The sequence below is a fragment of the Oryctolagus cuniculus genome, chromosome 5, assembly GCF_051225735.1.
Source record: "Oryctolagus cuniculus isolate XC-2025 breed Fujian yellow rabbit chromosome 5, ASM5122573v1, whole genome shotgun sequence".
In the NCBI taxonomy this organism is placed as follows: Eukaryota; Metazoa; Chordata; class Mammalia; order Lagomorpha; family Leporidae; genus Oryctolagus; species Oryctolagus cuniculus.
Window position 1 is genome coordinate 9204822 of NC_142871.1, and position 20219 is coordinate 9225040.

General features: G+C 54.4%; 1 protein-coding gene across 13 annotated transcripts in view; it reads right to left on the minus strand.

The window, feature by feature from the left end:
- Nucleotides 1-20219, minus strand: part of SYTL3 (synaptotagmin like 3) — a 91008-nt gene that overhangs the window by 52236 nt on the left and 18553 nt on the right. For 8 of the 13 annotated variants that reach the window (XM_089333579.1, XM_089333578.1, XM_070073318.2 and 5 more), the window contains 3 exons: nucleotides 18337-18873; nucleotides 15492-15710; nucleotides 2603-2667 (listed from right to left, as the gene is read on the minus strand). In XM_089333579.1, coding sequence (XP_089189705.1) covers nucleotides 2603-2667; nucleotides 15492-15710; nucleotides 18337-18446 — 394 coding nt within the window. In that variant the 5' untranslated portion in view covers nucleotides 18447-18873. Of the gene's footprint in view, nucleotides 1-2602; nucleotides 2668-7069; nucleotides 7570-7941; nucleotides 9611-9650; nucleotides 9716-15491; nucleotides 15711-18336; nucleotides 18874-20219 lie in introns of those variants that run through there. The other 5 variants (XM_089333584.1, XM_089333583.1, XM_070073324.2 and 2 more) reach the window with 4 other exon arrangements.

A 20219-nucleotide genomic window follows, 5' to 3' on the forward strand; every position in this document is an offset into this window, starting at 1 on the left:
GGAAGAGTGGGGCCACACTGCGCCCTCCAGGTCAGCCTGAGAGTCTGGGCTCGCCTGTGTCATCACAGTGACAGAGGAAGAGGGCCACCGCGTCACCATTGCAGACAGCTGTCAGTCACACGTCACGCTGCCTCACCTGATGGCACTGACACGTGTACACCTTGTCCGGCTCTCTGTTGCACTCTGACTGGCACAACTCTCTCTCTTCATGGTTTTAAATCCTGGCTACTGGCTACAGGCATGCACCCTGTGACAAGATAGTGCCCTTGGCACCACACGTCACACGTGCCCACTGCCATCACTTCTGACGTCACCTGCTCTCTGTGGTCTCCAGGGAGTCAACCGTTCTGATCAAGTGTCACCAACGAGGCACTGTGCTTGGGGCTTGGTGCTGTGGGGAGTCAACATTTTAAAAGCACAGGGCAGGGGTAGGCACTGGGCGCAGTGGGTAAGGCAGCACTTGGGACGTCTGCCTCCCACGTCAGGGCCCTGGGTTTGAGTTCTGACTTCACTCCCGATTCAGCTGCCTGCCAGTGCGCCCCTGGGAGGCAGCAGGATCCCAGCCACCCACGCGGGAGGTCTGCATGGAATTCCAGGCTCCTGGCTTCGACCTGACCCAGCCCCAGGTACTGAGGGCACTTGAGGGACTGAAACGGAAGCTGCTGGATTTCCAGAGGAGGGGGATCCTCGCTCCAGGAAGCAGAAAGTCAGGGCAACTTCGTGCAGCACGGACCTGAAAGCGTGGGCCTCTCTCAGCAGGCGGACACGGAGGTACAGGAGGGAGGAAGAACCACACAGAGGTCATGGCCGGCGTTTAGTGAATGGATGGGGGCAGGAAACTTCCCCAAGTGACACAGGCGGACCAGGGATGGGCCCGAGAGATGGTGACACAGGTGGACCAGGGACAGGCCCGAGAGACGGTGACACAGGCGGACCAGGGACGGGCCCGAGAGACGGTGACACAGGCGGACCAGGGACGGGCCCGAGAGACGGTGACACAGGCGGACCAGGGACGGGCCCGAGAGACGGTGACACAGGCGGACCAGGGACGGGCCCGAGAGACGGTGACACAGGCGGACCAGGGACGGGCCCGAGAGATGGTGACACAGGCGGACCAGGCACGGGCCCGAGAGATGGTGACACAGGCGGACCAGGGATGGGCCCGAGAGATGGTGACACAGGCGGACAAGGATGGGCCCGAGAGATGGTGACACAGGCGGACCAGGGATGGGCCCGAGAGATGGTGACACAGGCGGACAAGGATGGGCCCGAGAGATGGTGACACAGGCGGACCAGGGATGGGCCCGAGAGATGGTGACACAGGTGGACAAGGATGGGCCCGAGAGATGGTGACACAGGCAAACCAGGCACAGGCCCGAGAGATGGTGACACAGGCGGACCAGGGATGGGCCCGAGAGATGGTGACACAGGTGGACAAGGATGGGCCCAAGAGATGGTGACACAGGCAAACCAGGCACAGGCCCAAGAGATGGTGACACAGGCAGACCAGGGATGGGCCCGAGAGACGGTGACACAGGCGGACCAGGGATGGGCCCGAGGGATGGTGACACAGGTGGACAGGGATGGGCCCAAGAGCCGGAGACACAGGTGGACTAGGCACAGGCCTGAGAGACAGCACCGACGCCGTGACTCAGCAGGTCAAGCCGCCATCTGCAGCGCCGGCATCCTTTATGGGCACCAGCTCAATTCTCAGCTGCTCCACTTCCCATCCAGCTGCCTGCTAATGGCCTGGGAAAGTGGAGGAGGATGGCCCCTGCACCCATGTGGGAGACCCAGAAGAAGCTCCCGGCTCCTGGCTTCAGATCAGCTCAGCTCCAGCTGTCACGGTCATTGGGGGAGTGAACCAGCAGATGGAAGACCTCTGTGTGTGTGTGTGTGTGTGTGTGTCTTTACCTCTCTTGTAATTGTCTTTCAAATAAATAAAAATAAATCTTAAAAAAATAAAGAAAGAAATTATGAGAGCCATTGCTTTGCGTGGAGTTCCCGCGCTGGCCCCACAGACCAGACCAGTCCAAAGGGGAGGCACTTGTACTGCATGCCACACCAAACCCAAACACCCAAACTCTGAGGAAGCTGACTGATCTGAAAACAGGCCAGCTGCTCCGGCAAACAGCAGTCCCGTCCACCTCCTTCAGGGGAATACAGGAGTGCCCTCTGCCTGCCCAAACCACAGGGACTGTGACATAAACTGTCAACCCACCAGTACCCCGAATATCCTGGTGCCAACCCACCCACCCTAGGTGACCCGAGGGAGCCCGATGCTAACCCACCCAACCCTAGGTGACCTGAAGTCAACCAACCTGTGACCCGAGGGAGCCCGCCGATGCGCACCCACCAGCTTTTCTCCCACTGCTGTTTTTCCTGCTTCCTGTCTCACAGTGGGTGCCTTTTCCACTTTGTAGACCGGAAGCCGTTCATGCCAGGAATTGTCAGCAAAGCCACCCCAGCCCCTAACGTGTTGTCATCTCCCCACGACAACGCCGAGCCCCACTACACTTTTTTCTGCTCAGAAGTCTTGACCCCAGCATTTGATGACAGCAGAAGTCTATCATACTCCAGTAAAAAGTTCAAGAGCACTTACCTTCAGCTGGAAATTTCTTAGCTCGCTCCTCAAAGAACCACTCTCCGGTTTTTATTTTCACATTTCTGAAAAACAAGCAGGCAGAAAGCGGGCTTCAGGTGAGGTGGACATAGGCAGTGCTGCAGGGCACCCCAAAGGGTTCATGACAAACAGATGTGCATTAAAAACAATGCACATTGTCCATGAACTTGTTGGAGACCCCCAGATTCCCTCTTCTATGTGGCCCCAAAGAGCTGGGAAGGCAATAACAGAAAATATTAATCCTGAGGTCAGCATTGTACAGCGGGCTAAGCCACCACCCGCAGGAGTGCCAGTGTGAGCCCCAGTAGCTCCACTTCCGATGCAGCTCTCTGCTAACGTGCCTGGGAAAGCAGCAGGAGATGGCCCCAGGACTTGGGCCCCTGCACCCACACGGGAGATCCAGATGCAGCTCCAGGCTCCTGGCTTCAGCCTGGTCCAGTCATGGCTGTTGCAGCCATTTGGGGAGTGAAGCAGCAGAGGGAAGATCCCTCTGTAATTCAGCCTTTCAAATAAACAAAGTTTTTAAAATAGATTAATCTTGCAAGAGTTCTCAAAGTTCAACTTTGTCTCAAACACCTACTTTTACAGACTTCCCATAGGAAACTCAGGTTGACCACTGTCGCTCCCCGTCTTCGTGGAGGAACGACACAAGACCCTGCGCTGTTCTTTTGTCTGCTCGGCCCTCCCCGGGTTTGCTGCTGGTTCTTCCCGGGTTGGCTACTATCCCTTCCACCTCCGTGGAAGGGCAGTTCCCCCTGGCCACATTCCCCACTTCCGCAGGGGAGCGGCACACCACCGGCCGGCTCTCTCGGGGGCTGCACAGGGGTTCCCCTTAGATGTTCCCCTTAGATGTTCCTGGTGCATGCCGTCTCTCTCCTCCTTTATAGTCCTCCTCCGCCAATCCTAACTCGGCTGCCCACACGCCGAGTACGCTGCTCTCCAATCAGGAGCAAGTCCTACAGCTTATTGGCCGAACTGGAGGCAGCTGTGCAGAAGCTGTTTTCTTCTCTCCCAGCGCCATATTGTGGGAGAGCAGATGCATAGAATAAGTCTTAATTCCAGTAACTCAGTCCAGTCCGAATTGCTCCCCACAGATCCCCCTTTCTTTTTATTTTTTGGCGTTGATACGCGCCTGTCTTCGGTGTCCCGCGGCACACACTCTGCTCTACTTGCTAGAGTTGCCACAGGTTCTTCCAAGTCCTATCAATCAGGCAAACCAAATCCAGGTCCTCTCTTCGCCATGTTGTGAGGAGGTTTTTAGGCGCTGATGCGTGCCTGTGTTCGGTGACCTGCGGCTCACACTCTGGTCGAGCCGTCTGCTGGTGCTTACCGCCTTAATCAGGCAGACCGAATCCAAGCCTCCTAATTGCTGTATTGTGGGGAGGCCTTACTGATGTTAATTCGTGCCTGTCTTCGGTGACCTGCGGCGCATAAGCTGCTAGCCGCCCGCAGGTGCTCATCGCCTCACTTAATCAGGCAGACCGAATCCAAGCCTTCTCATTGCAGTGTTGTGGGGAGGCCTTATTGATGTTAATTCGTGCCTGTCTTCGGTGACCTGCGGCGCATAAGCTGCTAGCCGCCGCAGGTGCTCATCGCCTCACTAATCGGGCAGACCGAATCCAAGCCTTCTAATTGCGGTATTGTGGGGAGGCCTTTCTATTTCTCTATTTCTCTATCTCCGGGCATTCCTATTTCTCCCATTTTACTTCTATCTTCCAGCATTCCTATTTCTCTCATTTTACTTCTAAACTTCTGTTTCTCTTATCCCTGCGGCTTCCCGGTGGCGCCCACCCCGAGGCTGCTTCTCGGCACCTCGCCCTGCGGCAGCTTCACGGCTCTGCGCGGCTTCCCGGCGCCTCGCCCCGCTGGCGGGTTCCCGGCTCTGCGCGCACGCTCCGCGGTCTCCACGCACTTCGCGCCCGCACCACGGCCTCGCGCCAGCCCCGCGTTCCCTATCTATTCACGCCCCGTGCTCTCTCTGCACGCGGCGGCTTCCGCGAATGTTTCCGCCACCACCGGCATTCAGTCCAAGTTCCCCGGACTAACCTGGCGAATTCCAACCTGGCGGCCCACGTCTCTGGTTCCAGATCTTCGCCTCTTGCTCCCCGGGGTGACTTGAAGAATTCCAAGGTGGCTTACGTTTCCGCCTCGGCCTGCACTCGCGGCTTCATCCTCCCTAACATTTTTCTCTACCCGGTATGTTTCCCTAAGTTTTCTTCCAACAATATTCCTCCCTCATTTCTCCTGGCTTCTCCCCACAGTCCGTATCCGAGTCTAAGTTTCTTCTAGGTTTCACTTTCACTTTCAACCTGCAGTCCGTATCTAAGTCTAAGTTTCTTCTTGCTTTCACTTTAAATCCTAACTTCTTTCCCACAGTCCATATCCGAGTCCAAGCCTCCTCCAGGTTTCACTTTCGCTTTCAATCTCCTAGCTTCCCCGCCATAGTCCGCATCCGAGTCTATGAAAGCTTTCATTTTCGCTTTCAATCCTAACTTCTTTCCCACAGTCCATATCCGAGTCTATGCCTAGGCTTTCGATAGCTTCTTCCGGCACCTAGGCTCTTTGCTAGTCTCTCTCTCCGGTATTTTCCCACTTCTTCCCGTTTCTTCCCTCCTAAGTTTCCTATCCGTCCTAGGTTTCCTATCCGAGTCACGGCACCATTATGTCGCTCCCCGTCTTCATGGAGGAACGACACAAGACCCTGCGCTGTTCTCTTCGTCTGCTCGGCCCTCCCCGGGTTTGCTGCTGGTTCTTCCCGGGTTGGCTACTATCCCTTCCACCTCCGTGGAAGGGCAGTTCCCCCTGGCCACATTCCCCACTTCCGCAGGGGAGCGGCACACCACCGGCCGGCTCTCTCGGGGGCTGCACAGGGGTTCCCCTTAGATGTTCCCCTTAGATGTTCCTGGTGCATGCCGTCTCTCTCCTCCTTTATAGTCCTCCTCCGCCAATCCTAACTCGGCTGCCCACACGCCGAGTACGCTGCTCTCCAATCAGGAGCAAGTCCTACAGCTTATTGGCCGAACTGGAGGCAGCTGTGCAGAAGCTGTTTTCTTCTCTCCCAGCGCCATATTGTGGGAGAGCAGATGCATAGAATAAGTCTTAATTCCAGTAACTCAGTCTAGTCCGAATTGCTCCCCACAGACCATTATGCCTTGTTAGCAGCAAACCTGTGCGTCTCTCAATCTGGGACGCCCTGCCCTTCATGGAATTCGTACAGTAATGGATACACATCCCTGTCTGTCTTGGTCCAGCACTTATCACATACGCGATATTTTAAACAATAAATATATAAAGATTAAAAAGTTGCTATGAAAATAATCAACGTACCCACGTTAATGGTGAGAAGAAACGGCTTTGCAGACGAGCCACAGGAAAATTCAGGGCCGTGCATTTGGCGAGGACAGCTCAGCCTTAGGTTAAGGTTAGAATGTCTTTGCCACATGTACCCAGGGCCAGTGGGGTAGACTAACCTGAGCAGGTTCCTGAGAGGACTAAGTCTGGGCTGTGGGGTCAGTGTGCTTTGATGGAGATGCGGGGACTCCTTGAGAAACAGAGAACACAGCCTCTCCCTGGCCAGCTGGTCCACGGAGGCTGGGGTGCGGGGGGTGGGCAGGGCTATCCTCCCCCCCGACTCAGCCTCGTGCATAGTCAGTGGAACACTTGCTAACTGCCCGCGAGTGAAGCCCTAATGTGTGTGAAGAAATCACACTAAACCCCTACAAACCTCAGAAAGGCAGAATTGTTAATTTCCTTTCAGGAAGTAAAAAAAGCAAACACCGATAACGCACCACACCAACTGGCCGATTCATTGGTTACGGAAGTCTAAGAAAAAACGTCAGCTTATGACAAATTATCTTTTATTAGCTATTTACTGAAATAACTTCTCCTCCAGGCTTGTTTAAGCTACGATGGACTCCGATGGACTTCTCTTAAGAATGCCAGCGCTGTCAGTGTAACACCACAAAAATACCCAGGTCCACATGTTTTTAAAAATCTCTCTCTCTAGGGGTACCAGTAATTGTTACAAGATATCAGTCACCTTTCTCCTTATCTGGGGAGAAACTGTAACTCACCAATGCCTAGTGGCTAGGATAGGAAACTATTTGTAGAGCGTTTAAGGATTTCTGAGCAGAATTTTGACCATCGGTTACTATCTTCCAGAACCAGAACCATAGCAAACGTGATAATGAATTTAGACAGATCCGGAAGAGCGCGTACACTCACAACGCCAGTCCCTTGGAAACCAGCACTCAAAGGCGAGCGGGAATCAAAACCCAGAGCCCACAGGAAGACGAATGAGGCGCTGAACCCCACGCGGCCAGAAGCCCGGCACATACCAGCTGCCCCGAGCCGGGGCCGCCGCCTCCGTCCTCACCACGCAGGGCAAGGTGGGAGCGCCAGACAGCCGAGCAGGGCGGCCAACACGGAGGGCCCAGCGACACAGACCTCACCCCCTGGGTTTCTCTTCCTGGTGGCAGAGACCATTTTGGGGATCTCCTCTTTCTGCAGCCCCCTGCACGTGGGACCACAAGCATCCCTGCCTGAGCTGAGCAGGCACAGGCGGACACTGACCAGGAGACACACAGTGTGGACAATGAAAACCCGTCACAGGGGGGAGGGGCGGAGGGCGGAGGCCCCTGAGCAAAGCACCCTTGCAGTCACCTTGGCCAAAAGGAGCCCCAGGGCCGGCACTGGGTGGGTTAAGCCTCCACCTGGGACGTAGGCACCCACATGAGCGCTGGCTCACGTCCCGGCTGCTCCACTTCCGATCCAGCTCCCGGCTAACGCGCCTTGGAAGGCAGCAGACGATAGCCCAAATACCTGGGCCTTTGCCACCCACATGGGAGACCCTGATCCTGTTCCAGGCTCCCGGCTTTGGCCTGGACCAGCCAGAGCCGTTGCAACCACTTGGGGAGTGAACCAGCAGATGGAAGACCTCTCTCTCTCCCTCTCTTTGAAACTCTGCCTTTCAAATAAATAAAATCTTTTTTTTTTTTTTTTTCAAAAAAAGAAAGCCTCTAGCCCTGGTTTCAGAACCTTACAGGCAGCAGTGAGGAGCCTATCAGCTAAGTTAATAGCAGGAGTTAATTTGGCACAGAGATTCGGGCTCCTCTGTGATTAAAGAACCAAGGGATAAAAACAGCCGCGTCCTAAGCCATCTGGTGACCGGCACTCTCTGCGTCTGAGCCTGTGCCTTTGAATGCCAGATTCGGGTTACTCTCCCCTTCCTGCAGAAGCAGCCGTGTTGTAAGCAGTGATAACTTCCATGAGGATTCCCTGTCTACCGCAACTCCAAACTTAGCAGCTGGACACTTAACTGCTCTTCCTGTCCATTTCGGAGGTGAGCAGGGCCGGAGTCTCTGTGCTCCCGCAGCCGACACAGCCTGGTGCAACTCACCGTAACCAAAGGAAGCATTGTAGCGCTTCTTCCCAGATGAGTCCATTACAACTGAGCCATGAGCCCTGCCTGGACATTTCACTTTCCCAGCAAGAAGCAGACGCCTTCACATTTCTCAGACAGAATCGTCACTTGCGTCTTCAACGTTTTAAATGACATCTTGAAAGGCAAAAGTGCAGGGTGGTAGACAGAGCAGGCACAGAGTCAGGAGACCCGACTCACACCTGCTCCGAGCAGGCCCCTGCGTGCCAGCCACTGGAGTCACAACACCAAGCACGTGGTGCACGGGTGGCTCCTTAACACACGTCTGAGTGCTCCCATTCACGTCCACAGCCCTGAACCCGGCTACTGCTGTCATTCCCCTAGCAAAAGGGAAGGCACTGTTGCAAATTATGTTGGAAATTCTAGCACACGGCTATTCAAGGCTAAGTCGATGGAGGACCTAACACAAAGACGGCTTGGCCCCGTGGCCACGCTGCAATGCACTTTTATTTTTCATCCGAAGTTCCTGCACCTGCAGGTGGTTAAGCTCTTGCCACTGTGCTCTGGGCTCCCAGAAAAGCCAGCAACGTCCCCACATCTGCTCCTGGTGTTTTCACCTCTCCACTGGCAGGAGTCGGGGTCCCTGGGGTGCCTAGGGAAGTCCATCTGGGCAGATCTGCTCTGCAACCCACGCCTGAAGGCAAGGAAGCTGCCACAGAGCCTTCAAGAGGGCCCCGGTGCCTCACCAGGTCCACCAGCAGCAAACGCCCAATTAAGCAGCTGAGTATGGGAAAAATCAACGTGATCCCCTGTGGAGCTGCCCCAGCTGCTTGGCCGTCCCAGCTACACGAGGCTCCTGCGTGCACACAGCTGAACACATTTCCACTTCAAATAACGGAGCAGCTGAGGCGGCTTCGAGTTACAAAGCCAAAGAGCGGAGGCTTCCAGCAGCTCAGCAGATCTGATCTCAGTGTTCTTACAGGAAAAAGGGGCGATCGATGTGGTTCAAGCCGAGGCAACCAGGAGAGGAGTCAGAGAGACTAGAAGATGATTCGACAAGTGGCTACCACACTTCTTGCGAAACATTCCGGACCCTGCCTCGCCCTCAGGGGAGGCCGGCGTCCTTGGGTGATGTGCACGCTGCCCTCCCAGCTCTGCAGGGGCACCCCGAGAATCAGGGATAAGGTGGGGGCCAAAACGGGCAGGACCCACGGCCACGTGCACTGAAGTTCACCGCGGGCCATGCCCTACGGGTGGTGCAGGGCCGCAGTTGGGGAGGGGCGCTTAAAGCAGGCAAGTGATGGATGCCAAGCACCGTGCAGGCCAAGAAACAAGGCCTGTCTGTGGGTCACTGGAGTGACTCTGTGACTTCCGGTTTGCCCAGCAGATAACAGGTCTGAGAGGAAGACAGAAATTGGCCCTGCAGGTTGCCGGAGCTGTGCAAAGTGGAGGCCTGGATGGCAAAGTCTGGGTTGGGCGCCATGCGCTGCCCTCCCCTCCCCCAAGGATCCAAGGGAGGACCCCGTCAGGGCCAAGGGGCCCCGCCCACCACCCGGGGCCTCTGATTCCTGGAGCACAGCCCCACAAAAGGGGTGGTGTCGTGGGAACCAGAGCAAGCTTCCAGAAAGCCCCGTGTGTGACACCCACCTCTGTGCAAATGGAAGAGAAAGACCTAAGGAAACCCAGACGGAAGAGTGAAGAGGTGTGGGGAGCAACTGAGACTAGACTAAGTTACTGGAATTAAGACTTATTCTATGCATCTGCTCTCCCACAATATGGCGCTGGGGAGGAGTAAACTTCTATGCAGCTGCCTCCCGCCAATTTGACTGATAAGCTGCAGGAGCTGATCCTGCTCCTGATTGGAGGAGAGCAGCGTGCTCGGCATGTGGGTAGCAGAGTTGGGATTGGTGGAAGAGGACTATAAAGGAGGAGAGAGACAACATGCACCAGGAACATCTGAAGGAACACCTGAGCAGCCCCCGAGAGAGCCGGCCAGCGGTGTGCCGCTCCTCCGCGGAAGCGGGGAAAGTGGCAGGGGGTACTGCCCCTCCACGGAGGTGGAGAGGTCGGCAGCCAACCCGGGAAGGACCAGCAGCAAACCCGGGAAGGGCCGAGCAGACAAAAGAACAGCGCAGGGTCCTGTGTCGTTCCTCCGCAAAGAGGGGGAGTGACAAAGAGGCTCAGGCCCCAGGGAGACAGAGGCCACCAGCAAGGCCAGGGCAGGGAGGACTCTGTGGCCAGCAAGCAGCAGAACCGAGAGCCTGGGCAGTCGCATGAGCGAAGACGCTTGCCCAGAACACGAATGAGAAAGCAAGACACTCAATGTTGCAGGAGAGGACAACACACACAGAGGCCGTGGCCAGTCCACCCTGCACAATTCAGTTCTCCCCAAAGAAGTCAGGGCCAGTGGCGTCAAAGGGCGACCAAAGCAGGGGCATGTGCTGTGCTACAGCAAGTCAGGTGGCTCCTTGGACAACTGCGCCCCGGATCGGAGCCTGGCTCGGGTCCCGCTCACTTCCCGCCCAGCCTCCTGCTGATGGGCACCCTAGCAGGCAGCAGGCGATGGCTTGAGCAGTGGGGTCCCTGTCACCCACGGGAGAGAACTGAACGGAGCTCCTGCCTGTTGGTTTCTGCCTGGCCCAGCCCTGGCTATTGTGGGGTGACCCAGTGGATGGAAGATTTTTCTTTCTCTCACTCTCCTCTCTCTCTCCATCTCTTTCTCTGATACTCTGCCTTCTAAATAAATAAAAATAAACTTAAAAGCTACATGCATTTAAAACTTCTCTAACTAAAAGAATAATCAGATGTGAGTGAAAGTGTTACTGAATTTAAAAGCAGGCAAAGCCACTGGTTTGACTCATCAGCTCAAAAGAATGCTGCCTATTCCAGAAAACTCAACACCCCCCAGATAAACCTTAGAAACCGCTTTTTAATTTCAAGGAAAACAACGCATCTCCAGTGCATAAAAACCAGGTAATGACATGGAAAGCAAGCCCGCCTCAAGCGTCTCTGTCACATTACATTCCAAAGATGAGGATACGTTGCTGACTTTCCTGATTAAAAGGTTTCGACTCGGGATTTTAAAACCCAGGGAAGTCATTGCTCCGGAGGGAAGCCCCTGAAAAGCACTGTCACTTACGCAGTGACCTAGAAAACCCGGCACCCACACGCTCCCCTGTAAAACATAAAATCAAAATATAGAACTCGCACATCGGAAAACCGTGATCTCAAAAGACAGGCAGCAGGCACTGAGCTGGGTTCAGGTGTAGAGGCTGCGACCGACGGAAGTGTTGGAAGTTAATTAGGCAGTTACAGAAATAACGTGCAAGGCGATGCTATATAACTTCAATAAGGATACGATTATAGAGTTTTGCAAAATGATTTGCTAAATGAATAACATTTATTAGACACTTTCTCTGGGATCGCACTAAGAATTTACCCCGTGTTGAACGGTCTTGAAGGGTCACGGGCACATTGGACTGGATTTCATCATGAACTCCAGGGCCACACTCCAACCATGGATTTCTACACCGAGTCACACTCGTAAGTCCTCGTCCCCAGCTCCCCACGCGTGCCTTGTCTTCACAAATGTCTGCTGTCCCCCTACTTGCCCACAGCGCAGCCACATGGCTCCTGCCCTGCCTTCTGTTGTCCAGCAGCACTGGAAGATCCCTTTTCCTTCTCTTCCATGCTCGTTTTAAAAAGATTCAGGGCTGCCATTGTGCTGCAGCAGGTTACACCAACGCTAGCAATGCCGGCGTCCCATAAGAAGTGCCAGTTCAAGTCCCAGCTGCTCGGCTTCCAATCCAGTTCCCTGCTGCTGTGCTTGGTCCAAGTCCTTGGGTCCCTGCCTCGCGAGTGGGAGACCTGGAGACTCCTGACTCCTGGCTTCAGCCTGGCCCAGCCCCGACCACTGTGGTCACTTGCAGCCATTTGGGGAAGGAACCAGCAGATGGAAGACCTCTCTCCTTCCATCTGTAACGCTGCCTTTCTAATCAATCAATCAATCAATCAATCAATCCAGACATCTCCCTGCCACACCCAATTGCATTTCTCTACTAATTCCCTGGGGAAAATATTTCCATCGTCACTCATGGCTCTGCAAGGAGTCACAGAATGAAGTCTCCTTGATCAGTTTCCCTCCTCTCAACTCACTCCTACCTCATCCCTAACTCAGAAGGTAGCCCAAGACCGTCTTTCTCTGAGTAATTTCCCTACTTCTGCAAGCCCACACACGCCCCTGGGTTCAACCACCAACGCACGGGATCTTCTCTGGTTCACAGAATAACTCAAGTGGATGCTACTGTCATGAGGTCACAGCACAGTGGCCAGGTCCAGCATGGAACTCATTTCTCCCCAGGACCACATCCCAGCCTCTCACACTAAAAATCTCAGAACTTTTTTTTCTTTTATTTGTAAGGTGGAGAGATGGGGGAGGGGGAGGGGAGATACAGAGGGAGGGAGGGAGGGAGAACCCTCCATTCACTGGTTCACTCCCCCGATGCCTGCAAGGGCCAAGGCCAGAGCCAGAAGCCGGGAACTCAACCCAGGACTCCCACATGGATGGCAGGGACCCAACTACTTGAGCCACCGCTGCTCGCTACATTAGCAGGAAGGGACCAGGAGCCAAACAAGCGCTGTGAAATGGGATGTGGGTGTCTTAACCGCTGGGCCAAACGTCCACCCCCAGCAATCGTAGCTGCGCCAGACATTCGAGCCTCTGTGTGCTATCAGTTAACGTGGAAAGAACACAATCTCACAAAAGAAGAGTAAGCTGAACTTGCTAAAAAAATGAACTTGCTGCAATGTGTTTATTTGAATATTTTGAAAAGATTTTTATACCATGGCAAACTATACATAAGAACATTTACCGTTTTAGGCGTTTTTAAAGTTTTCAGTTCAGTGGTGTTCAGGATAACTCTCACTGCTGCCCACCCATCACCACCATCCATCTCTGTGTTTTGCTTGTCTTTTCTTTTTTTAAGATATATTTATTTATCGGGGCCGGCACTGTGGTGTAGTGGGTGGAGCCAGGGCCTGCAGTGCCAGCATCCCATATGGGAGCCGGTTCTAGTCTCAGCTGCTCCACTTCCAATCTGGCTCTCTGCTGCAGCCTGGGAAGGCAGTGGAAGATGGTCCAAGTGCTCGGGCCCCTGCACCTGCATGGGAGGCCCAGAGGAGGCTCCTGGCTCCTGGATTTGAATTGGCACAGCTCCAGTCATTGCGCCAATTGGGGAGTGAACCAGCGGATGGGAGACCTCTCTCTCTCTCTCTCTCTCTCTCTCTCTCTCTCTCTCCTTTCTGTGTAACTCTGGCTTTCAACTAAATAAATAAGTCTTTAAAAAGATATATTTATTTAGTTGAAAGGCAGAGTTACAGAGAAAGTGAGAAAGGGAGCACTAGAAAGAAAAAGAGATCTCTGCTTGTTCAATCCCTAAATGGCTGTAACGGCCAGGGCTGGGTCAGATCGAAGCCAGGAGCTGCATCCAGGTCTCCTGTGTGGGTGCGGGGGCCCAAGCACTTGGCCATCCTCCACTGCCTTCCCAGGCTGCAGCAGAGAGCTGGACTGGAAGTGGAGCAGCCGGGACACCAACTGGCACCCTGGGTCACACATCAGAGCTCCTGGACTCAAATCCCAGCTCCGCTCCCAATTCTAGCTTCCTATTACCCCACATGGCAGACCCAGATGAGTTCCCAGTCCTGGCTTCAGCCTGACCCAGCCGCATCTGGGCTGTGAACCAGCAGATAGCAGCTGTCACTCTCTCAGAATTAAACAAACCAAAAAAAAAAAAAAAAAAAAAACACACCTCTCCTGGGTCCCGCTAAGTGAGGAGTTGTGGCATTCAAATACCCTAGAGTCTTCCAAAAACCCATCTTGGTTTTGGTCCTGAAATAACACAACAGCTGAGTGGACGTCTGGAGAGAATGCAGACGGGGAGTGGGGTCGCGGGAGGACGAGCCCCAAGGGACTGCGAGGGTCTCCCCGCGCCGCTTCCTGTGCTAACGCACTCCTGATATTGCAGCGAGCTTGGGCGGTTTGGAAGAACCTCCGTATTTCAAAAGAAGGAAGCTGGGGTTTTGGAAGTCACACTTCCTGCACTTGGCGGTCAAGTTACAAGGCCGGCTGGGCACCCTCCGGGGCGGGGTCTCGCCACCGTCAGCTTCCTGCGCCTTGGCCTCAGCTCTTATCCTCGGTTCTGATTTTCACTTCACAGTGAACTCTCAGAGGAAGAGCAGCTGCAGAGGAATTCAACACCTCCCCAGGCCGTGCCGCCCGTGAGACTTCAGCCATGAGAGGACTTTGAAAAGTGCATGAGAAATGCCAAGAAACGGTGGCAGGTTGGGTGCGAACGTTTTGAAATCCATGCGCCGATTTTTTTTGGTGACGCGTGTTCCCCATGAACTTTTTGAAGATCTCCCCACGTGTGCAGGGATTTCAAAACTTCGTGCTCATCTTTTCATTCCATTTTCCACGACCTTTCTCAAGTCCCCATATATATATGTGTGTGTGTGTGTGTGTGTGTGTGTGTGTGTATAGTTGGCAGCCCGGGCGTCCGCTGGCAGGCTCAGCAAAGCCTGAAAGACTCAGCCTCCGCGCCTGAAGCAGGTGTGGGAGAGTCACCGAGGGTCAGCCCACGTGGCGGGGCACAGGCTCAGAGCCACAGAGGGTGCGGTGCCAGGGCGAGGAAGTCACGCCGGACGATGGGGCTCCACAAAGCCTCGCCCAGGGACAGCACATTTAAGCAGACTACAGTCAGGTCAGGATGGCCCTCCTGAGCGAGCCAGAGCCACCGTCCCACGCAGCACTGCGTGCGTGCCTCCTGACCGCGACCCCGGCCACTCACGCCTGCACTGCCGTGACAAGAAGCCATTTCGGGGTCTCCCAGTCCCTGACTTCTCTCCTCAGTTCCATGACGCCCTGCGGCTGCTCTCGCCCAGCACAGATGCCCAAGGAACCCCTGACCAGCTCATGCTGGCTTTGAACCCGCTGACTTCCAGAGTGAGTCATTCAGCATTGCCAGTCCCTTGTTCCTGCGTGGGTGAAACCTCCCAGCACCGGAAGATGGGAACAGGTGTACATTCAGTCTGTCACCAGTTAGAAGCACGCCCACTGCTTCATCCGACCGTCAGGTGAGGCCAGGCCAGCCGGCCTCCTTCACAGAGGCCCCTTCAAAGCCGCACGGGGTCACCCCAATATCCCGACGTTAAAGCCTCAGCACTTGGACTGAAGCACCCCACAAGAAATACACTCTGATAAGCTAAGGCTCCTCCTTGGCAGCACCAGAGGCGTCCCCACCCCCTCGTTAGCCCGTGCTCAGCCCTTGCAAACAACACAATCCTGTCTATACAGTGAAGTGTGTATTCCAATAAAAGAACCCCCGAGTGGAGAAAGGTCGCTGAATTCTGGGCGGTCTGTGCACCCCACCTATAGAAGGGTCTGGGGGAGACGGCTCAGCGGGAGGGGTCCGCCGCCCCGGCCGCGCTCACCTGTCCTCGAAGCACACGGTGCACTTCCAGGTGCGGGTCCTCCGCAGGAACACGCGGCACTCGGAGCACACGCAGTGGCTGCAGCCCTGGCACACGGCGCCCCGGTTCAGCAGGAGCCCCAGGGGCCGCTGGCAGCGGGCACAGCACTTCTCTCTGTACTCCCGGCTCGAGCTCTTCGCCCCTTGCCACCGGAGATGCCGCAGGTGCGTTTTCAGTTCCCTGTGGCCCACAGCATTAAATGAGACAAGACCGGGTGGGACGCCAGAGGCCAGCCTGCAGGGCAGGACCCCCAACAGCGTGGCCATGGCCATCCCACAGCCCACTGCCCCAGGTTCCAACATGGCTGGGGGAGCTGGGCCGCTCATCCAACCTCTCAGGGCTGTCTCGGGTTTGCTCAACTGTGAAACAGAGAAAATACAACCTCCCTCCCTCCCAGTTTCCAGTGAGGATTCCCTGGCAAAGCATAAACCTTATGGTGCAGAGGGGCTGGCTGCTAATTTTGTTCTTGGTTCATCCCTCGGTGCCCAAGGGTCATTAGCATAGCAAGCAAGAAGAGAGAGAGAAGAGGAAAGGAGAGAGAAGGGGTGTCCATTCTAATAGACCAGGCACAGCAAGATCTCAAATACACTGCATACATCCCTGCTTTGTATAGGTTACCCAGTACAGTTAACCAGTGCTGGGGCTGGCACTGTGGCACAGGTCAGCCATTGCAACGCCACTGGCATCCCATGTAGGAGTATGGATTTGAGTGCCAGCTGTTTCACTTTTTTTTTTTTTTTTTTTTTTTTTTTTTTTGACAGGCAGAGTTAGACAGTGAGAGAGAGAGATAGAGAGAAAGGTCTTCCTTCCGTTGGTTCACCCCCCAAATGGCCACTACGGCTGGCGTGCTGCACCGATCTGAAGCCAGGAGCCAGGTGCTTCCTCCTGGTCTCCCATGCAGGTGCAGGGGCCAAGGACCTGGGCCATCCTCCACTGCCCTCTTGGGCCACAGCAGAGAGCTGGACTGGAAGAGGGGCAACCGGGAAAGAACCGGTGCCCCAACCAGGACTAGAACCTGGGATGCCGGTGCTGCAGGCAGAGGATTAGCCTAGTGAGCCGCGGCACCGGCCAACTGTTTCACTTCTGACCCAGCTCCCTGCTAGTGCTCCTGAGAAAGCAGCAGAAGCAGATGGCCCAGGTGGGTCCTGCCACCACGTAGGAGACCCAGAGGGAGTTCCAGACGCCTGATTTCTGCCTGGCCCAGACTAGGCTGTTGTGGTCATTTAGAGAGTGAACCAGCGGATGGAGGATGGAAGATCCTCTCTCCCTCCCCCCCCTCCTCTCTCTCTTCTTTCTTACTCTGCCTTTCAAATAAATCTTTCTTAAAAATTAACTGATTCTGTGTTTTCACCATCCTGTTTTATGGTTGTCAGTGTTCTCTCAGCTTCTGATTCCCCTAGACAACAGTCATAATGCACCAGGACATCGAACTGGACCCCCAAAAGTGTCACTAATCAGAGCCTTCTTTTCTGTTGTCTAATTTTAGAAGGCAGAGTCACGCCCAGGAAAGCAGGATTACATCAGACGGACTTCAAAAGTCGATGTCCAGGATTTACTGTACAACAAATGTTGGAGCCAAACACCCTCTCCCCAGCATCAGTGTTACCATGTTAATATTCCAGGAGTCAGGGTTAAGGCCACCGCCTGAGATGCCAGCATCCCGTATGAGTGCTGGGTTCAAGTCCTGGCTGCTCCACTTCCCTCTAGCTCTCTGCTAAAGTGCCTGGGAAAGCAGTGGAGCTCGGCTCATGTCCTTGGGTCCCTGCCACCCATGTGAGAGACCCAGATGGAGTCCCTGGCTCCCGGCTTCAGCCTGGCCCAGTCCTGGTCATTGTGGCCATTTGGGGAGTGAATCGGTGATGGAAGATCTCTTTCCCTCTCTGTCCCTACTTCTGTGTCACTTTGCCTTTTAAATAAATAAATAAACCTTTAAAACTAATATTCAGAATGTCTCTGTCACTGAGAGCTCTTGAATCCCCAAAGAAAACTCCATCTTCCTCAGCATCTTCCAGTGTCTAGTGGAGCACCATTTACAGGGATATTTAGAAAGTTCTGGAATAACCAGGGAGGCTGGAAAGCAGCACTGTCCCTCTGGTCAACCACAAAGTCTCCCTTGTTTCGCAAGCTTTGGATTGTCCAAAGTTTTATTTTATGTATGTGTTTTTCTTGGGAGACTCTGAAAGAACTCGGTCATTAGAAACAAATCCTATTCCATCTGCTTATCTTCTAAATCCCCCCCCCCCCCCCACTCCTCAGCCTTGATAAACAGGCACCACGGTGTTGCAAAGCGGCTCTGGCGACAGACACCGCTGACCGTCGGCGCTCACCCTCGGTAGCAGCTGGGGCAGACCACACAGAGCCCCCTGCCATGCACTCGTCAGCGAGCCAGCAGGGCAGGTTCAGCGTTTAACTGGGAAGTGAAAGCAAGCCCAGGAAAACAGGAGGGGGTTCCTCTGGCCCGCGGTTCCAGAGCTGCCACCTTTGAGCTTTCGGGTACCTCCAGAAACGAGGTAGGAAAACCCTGAATTGGGGTCTTTCCCTCGAGCAGTGTCCCAGAAGCCCGAGAGCTTCGCTTGAGTTATCCTCACCAAGAGGGCGAATGGATAAGCAGACGACAGCAGACTTCTGGCAACAGGGCAGCCCTGCCTCCCGCCCCCGCGTCCTTGCCATCCTTCAAGTTCAGTTCAACAGCAAGGACACTCTGCACACACCCTAGGGCAGAGGCCCTTGGGGAGAGAGGAGTGACAGGAAAGCAGCCATCAGCCTGGGACTAGCAGCTCCCAGCCCTGCCCAGGACACAGCCTACCGGATCCTCTCCTCCTCGATGTTCCGGACAGCCTGGTCGCGGTATAGGACCTGCAGGATGAGCTCCCGTTCCCGCTCCTGCAGGGAATTCAGATCCACTTCCTGGGCCATGTTCTCTGTCTCTTCTGGGCCCCACGTTGGTCAGTGGCGTTTACAACACAGGCCGCGTGTTCCTCGAAAGAGCTCCCTCCCCTGTCTCAGGGGAGCTGGGGTTCGGCTTGTGTGCCTCTCCCCCTATTTGACTGTTTCATACCCTTTGGGAGAGAACCCCCCGGGGAAGCTGCCCTCTGCCGAGTCACTGTGCCACCTGGGCTGCCGCGGCGGCCTCTGACATCCGCCCGAGACAAAGGCGTATCTCAGTTCTGAGGTTTTGCCGGAGATTGTTATAAATTATGCACAGCTCCGAGCAGTTGATTTCTGCAAAGCAGAAGCAATCCCCAGGCTCAAGAAAGTTGGTGAGGGCAACCAGAAGGGCGGTGAGGACCAGGAGGCTCTGCACTTCCCCCAGTGGCCACGGGAAGCCCAGCTCTGCAAACGCCTGCAGAAAAGACAAAATGCTCCGTGCAGGCAAAGCTCGGGGCTTCCTGCTCTGCTGATGATGTGCGATTTCAAATTCCACAGAGTCAGACCTCTAAAAGCCTCAATCTTCCCAACGTGAATCCTGTAGCTTCCGTGGCCAGAGGCACGCAGTGTATGGGTGGTCTGCATCAGCGTCATAAGTTAGGAGAAGCAATGTTCTCCAACACGAGCTATTATTTTCATGAACAACCTCAAATCTCAAAAAAAAAAAAAAAAAAAAAAAAAAAAACAACTCTCCCTCTCTCTCTGTAATGCTTTTGAAATAAATAAATCTTTTAAAATTAAAGAAACCTCAAAAACATTGTAATCAATTAGGGACGAATGAAGTGGCATCACCACAACTTCGATCGATCAATTATTTAGGATCTTCAGACGTTTTCGAGAGCTGCGTCAACTCTCGTACCTGTTCAATGCCCGCTGAAAGGTCCTGCCCACGTCCTCGGATCCAGAGAATACCATGCCACTCTGGTTCTCAGTCTGTGAATCCCCTAGGAATCGGGCATCCTTGCAGCGGAAGCTGCCCTTCCCTGGGCTGGGTGCGCACAGGACACTAACTTAGCGTCCAGCGCACGAATGGGAGGTTAGCAGAGCCAGAAGGCAACACTCTGAGCAAAGGTTCCTAACCCTTCGGCTTCACCTGTGATAGTCCGTTGAAGCCCAGGCATTTAAATGCATAAAATAAAATATATTGCATTACAGAAGAAGTTGGTTATGTGGAAATTTTTTTTAAAGTTTATGTATTTGTTGAAAGGCAGAGCAACAAAAAGAAAGAGACAAAGACAGAGAGACAGAGAGAAAGAGGTCTTTACCTGCTGGCTCGCTCCCCAGTGCCTGCAACAGCCGGGGCTGAGCTAGGCCGAGCTAGGAGCCAAGAACTCCATCTAGGTTTCCCAAGTGGGTAGCAGTGCCCCAAGTACTTCAGCCAGCCTGCCAGGGTGTGCATCAGCTGGAAGTTGGATGTGAGCAGAGGTGGGACTTGAACCCAGGCACGCCCATATGGGATGTAGTTGTCCACTCAGTAACGGTTTTAACCCATTGCATCACAACACCCACCCCACATACAAAAACATTTTTTAAATGATGGGGCCAAGGGGCCGGTGCTGTGGCATAGCAGGTAAAGACACCACCTGCAATACCAGCGTCCTATATGGGCACTGGTTTGTGTCCCGGCTGCTCCACTTACAACCAGCCCCCTGTTAATGTGCCAGGGAAAGCAGCAGAGGATGGCCCAAGTGCTTAGGGCCCTGCCACCCACATGGGTGGCTCCTGGCTTCGGCATGGCCTAGCCCTGGCCGTTGCGTCCAT